Raw genomic sequence first — 4,971 nt, forward strand, 5'->3', positions numbered from 1 at the left:
GAAATAATCAAGAAGCCTTCGGCTCCATGCAGCTGCAGAAATAATTTAGTAGCCTTCAGCTCCATGCAGCTGCGGAAATAATCAAGAAGCCTTAGGCTCCATGCAGCTGCAGAAATAATCAAGTAGCCTTCGGCTCCATGCAGCTGCAGAAAAAATCAAGTAGCCTTCGGCTGCATGCAGCTGCAGAAATAATCAAGAAGCCTTAGGCTCCATGCAGCTGCAGAAATAAACTAGTAGCCTTCGGCTCCATGCAGCTGCAGAAATAATCAAAAAGCCTTAGGCTCCATGCAGCTGCAGAAATAATCAAGTAGCCTTCAGCTCCATGCAGCTGCAGAAATAATCAAGTAGCCATCGGCTGCATACAGTTGCAGAACTATTCAAGAAACCTTTGGCTACATGCAGCTGCAGAAAAAAATCAAGTAGCCTTCGGCTCCATGCAGCTGCAGAAATAAATCAAGTAGCCTTCGGCTCCATGCAGCTGCAGAAATAAACAAGTGGCCTTCGGCTACTTGCAACTGCAGAAATATTCAAGTAGCCTTCAGCTCCATGCAGCTGCAGAAAAAAAAAATCAAGTAGCCTTCGGCTCCATGCAGATGCAGAAATAATCAAGTAGCCGAAAGCTACATGCAGCTATAGAAAGAATCAAGAAGCCTTCGGCTCCATGCAGATGAAGAAATAATAAAGTAGGCCTTAAGCTACATGCAGCTGCAGAAATAATCAAGTAGCCATCGGCTATATGCAGCTGCAGAAATAATCAAGTAGCCTTCGGCTGCATGCAGCTGCAGAAATAATCAAGAATCCTTCAGCTCCATGCAGATGCAGAAATAATCTAGTAGCCTTCAGCTCCATGCAGCTGCAGAAATGATCAAGTAGCCTTCGGCTCAATGAAGTTGCAGAAATAATAAAGTAGCCTTCGGCTAAAAACAGCTGCCGAAATAATTGGAGTAGCCAGTGGCTATATGCAGCTGCAGAAATAATCAAGTAACCTTCGGCTACATGCAGCTGCAGAAATAATAAAGTAGCCTTCGGCTAAAAACAGCTGCCGAAATAATTGGAGTAGCCAGTGGTTATATGCAGCTGCAGAAATAATCAAGTAGCCTTCGGCTACATGCAACTGCAGAAATAATCAAGTAGCCTTCAGCTCCATGCAGCTGCAAAAATATTCAAGTAGCTGTCGGCAACATGCAGCTGCAGAAATAATCAAGTAGCCGAAGACTACATGCAGCTGGAGTAAGAATCAAGAAGCCTTTGGCTCCATGCAGCTGCAGAAATAATCAAGTAGTCTTTGGCTGCATGCAGCTGCACTGACCCACAGAACCTCACTGACCTACAGAACCTCAATGACCCACAGAACCTCACTGACCAACTAAACCTCACTGACCTACAGAACCTCACTAACCTACAAAACCTCACTGACCCACAGATCCTCACTGACCCACAGAACCTCACTGACCTACAGATCTTCACTGATCTACAGAAGTTCAATGATCCACAGAACCTCACTGACCTATAGAACCTCACAAAACCTATAGAACCCCACTGGCCTACAGAGCCTCAGTGACCTGAAGAACCTCTGTGACCTACTGAAGCTCAATGACCTTCAGAATCTCACTGACCTACAGCACCTCACTGACCAACTGAACCTCACTGACCCACAGAACCTCACTGACCAACTGAACCTCACTGACTTACAGAACCTCACTGACCTACAGAACCTCACTGGTCTACAGAACCTCACTGACCTACAGCACCTCACTGACCAACTGAACCTCACTGACCAACTGAACCTCACTGACCCACAGAACCTCACTGACCAACTGAACCTCACTGACTTACAGAACCTCTGTGACCTACAGAATCTCGCTGACCTACACAAGTGAGGTCAATGAACAAGGCCAGGCTGATCCTGTCAGATCCTGATCACCCACTCCATGGTGAGTTGTAGTGTCTTTGAATAAAAACAAACAGAATATTTTTTATCTAGAAATGGCTGATCATTCATTTTTCAGAAAGAGCCGGTGTGAGGAGAGCGGCTGTGGTTTGGATTATTTTACACATAATCTTAATAAAAGTGAGCTGTGTGTGCACATTTACCTGAGATGACTCCGCCTCTTCCTCCTCATCACCTCGCTGCCTGAACAGGAAGTACTCGCTGGGCTGCGACGGCGTGGGGCTTTCTTTGCTGTTGTTCTCCGAACAGCTGTTGACCGAAGACCCCACGGGACTCGGGGACGACTGGGACGAAAGGTCACAGGTCACCAGTTTATAGTAGTTCTGTGTGGCGACAACCAGGCGCGCCTGACTCTGCAGACAGGAAGTGAGGTCACCAGACGACCAGGCCTGAGGAGGGTGGAAGGAATTGCAGTTGGCATCGAGGTCAAGGGAGCCCTGGTGCTCTGCAGAGCAGGAGCAGGTAGAGGAGCTGCACAGGTGAGGTTCATGGATCAGAGGAAAGTTGTTGGACAAATCGGGCAACTGTTTCTGCTGTGAGTAGGGGGGCTCGGTTGGGGAGGTGTGAAGGTCCAGGTAGAATGCCTCTCCGATTGAACCTGGAGAGATGCAGGAGTGGTCAGTGGAGCAGTTGAAGTTGGTGGACCCCACCGCCTGAGGCTTCTGGGGGACACCGTTGTTCATCTTGTTGAAAATGGTGCTGAAATTGACGAGGACACCATCAGAACTGTTGCAGGACGAGTCGCTGCCATAACCCTGCTGGAACTCCGAGAAGGTCTCAGAGAATGGTTCAGGGAACTGCTCAGGGTAGTTCTGGGAGAGAGCGTAGCAGGAGAAGTTCTGGGCAGAGGAGCTGGATGAGAAGGAATCCGTCTTGCTGCTTTGTCCGCATCTCATTAGATGATCTTCGTCGTCTTCATCATCGTCATCTGCCCAGTCTTGCTCTCTGCAGTCCATGGACATGTTGGAGTCTCTGCTTCCAGGGTGGTGCTGGCCGTCCAGGCCTAGGATGTCCAGATCCTCTAGGCGGTTGGACAGATCCGAGGCAGCTCCTCTCAGGTATTCCCGGCTGCTTCCAACCCCGGAGCTGTGCAACAAGAAGGACTCCGAAGCAAAATCCAAATTGTGCAAATGAAAAGGAACCATCGCGTCATCAAGGGCAGAGTTTGTGTCACTATGGAGATGAAAGGAGGAGTCTTCCAAATAACCATGGAGGTTGTCTCCATCATCTTCATCGTCTTCATCATCGTCTCCTGCGTTCAGCAGGAATGGATTGTGACGTAAAGGATTCCTGTTCCTGGGTTTGGCTCTGGGCAGTGTGTGAGCCGTTATTAGCTGCTCCTCAGAGTTACTTGAGGTAAACGATGAGTCATCACTTGCCGTGCTCCCCCCTCTTCTACCTCCCTTGTCCCCTCGTCCTCCATCATGGGAGGACCAGGAGCCAGTGGAGGTCTGGATCAGGCTGCTGTAGAATAGAGCCTCCCTCTGAAGAACGTCTCTCTCAGGCAGCGAGGTGGTGCGACTCAACCCCAGGTTCTCCGGGGGGCTGAGTGGGTTACACCTCTTCAGTGAGCTCCCACACCCCCCCTGACGCCCCCCTGAAACCTGACAGTGCACCAGGGGGATGTGATGCACTATCAGGGTCTCACCGGACAGTTTAGGGGGGCTATCCATGGCCCAACTAGGAGAAGGGGGGACGGTTGTGGAAATGTAGAGAAAATGAAGGCCCTCTGAGGGTGAAGGAAAAGAAAGTTGAAGGGCGACTCGTTGGCAAATATTTTCACACAGCTAGACCCAGATCTGCAAGACCACCTGCGATCTGGAAGGAGAGGTCAGGGAAGTCTACACCATGGTCAGAGTGGGACATCTGGATGGAAAAAAAAAACAGAAATAAAACAATTAAACATGTTATTAAAGCAGGAAACTAACTACACACACGTTAATTCAACCACTCAGAACTTTCTTTTTCCCATATTTTATTCCATTTGAGTCCTTTTTAGGTTATTTAAAGTCAATAGCATTACAATGGAATTTTTAAGATTATAACCAGTAAGTTCAATCTTTTGTCCACTAATTATTAAATTTGAAGTTCCTTTATTCACAGATATTTATATATAGATTTATCGACTGAGATAAAGTGGAAGATCATTTCTGCTTTATACATAGTTCTCATGTGAAGTGTACACAAACTCATTCCACCACATGTACCACATGAGATGCAAATGACAAATAAATCTCTCTGACTCTGAAAAAGCAGACATTTGTATATATTTTTGTGTACATTTATTTTTATTGAAAGTATTTGACAAACTTTTTTTATTTATTTTTTTTATTATTCAATATTTTACCAACAGAATAGTCAAGTAGCAGCCTGTTTATTGTGCGATTTGTTAAGTCCGTCAAATGTTCAATTTTGGAATAAAGTGGAAATTAAAACTTTTTTTTGCCGATTCATCCATTAACCCCAAAAAACATTTGACAGATTAATTGATTATTAAAATAGTTGTTAGTTGCAACCACTAGACTGAGGAACAGCTTCTACCCTGAGGCTGTTAGACTCATGAATCTCTAACTAGAATAATCACTGTGAAAAACCACATCATGTTGCTGCTGATCTGTTTCATGTTGCTGCTGATCTGTTTCATGTTGCTGCTGATCTGTTTCATGTTGATGTGTTCATGTGTGCTCATCTGCACACGCAAACTCACGTTCGTGCTGCTGTTCGATGTTTTTATGTTATGAGTACTTAGTGTATATTTAGTTGATGTTTTTCTTAGTTCATATCTTTGATCTTATTACCGTTTTTATTTTACATTTTATTGTTGGATGTAACTGGGACCCTGTGTACATAATTTCGCTCCACCACATGTGGTACGAATAACAATAAAGAAACTCTGACTCTAAGTCTATAGCAGCATAACAATCCAACCCTAACTGTAGGATTTATCAAGAAGGAAAGTCTTAAAACTGGACAATGTGTCAGCCTCATGGACAGAAACTGGAAGTTGGTTCCACAAGAGA

The 4,971-nt window shown here is 45.7% G+C and overlaps 1 protein-coding gene across 1 annotated transcript in view; it reads right to left on the reverse strand.

Moving 5' to 3' along the window:
- Positions 1–3,624, reverse strand: part of LOC119412959 (iporin) — a gene marked incomplete at its 3' end in the record, with an annotated part of 45,640 nt that extends 42,016 nt beyond the window's left edge. The window contains 1 exon segment of the mRNA XM_037679970.1: positions 2,095–3,624. Within this exon segment, the coding sequence (XP_037535898.1) occupies positions 2,095–3,624 (1,530 nt within the window).
- Positions 3,625–4,971: the final 1,347 nt, after the last annotated feature.

This window comes from Nematolebias whitei, chromosome 8, assembly GCF_014905685.2.
Source record: "Nematolebias whitei isolate Nwh7 chromosome 8, NemWhi1, whole genome shotgun sequence".
In the NCBI taxonomy this organism is placed as follows: domain Eukaryota; kingdom Metazoa; phylum Chordata; class Actinopteri; order Cyprinodontiformes; family Rivulidae; genus Nematolebias; species Nematolebias whitei.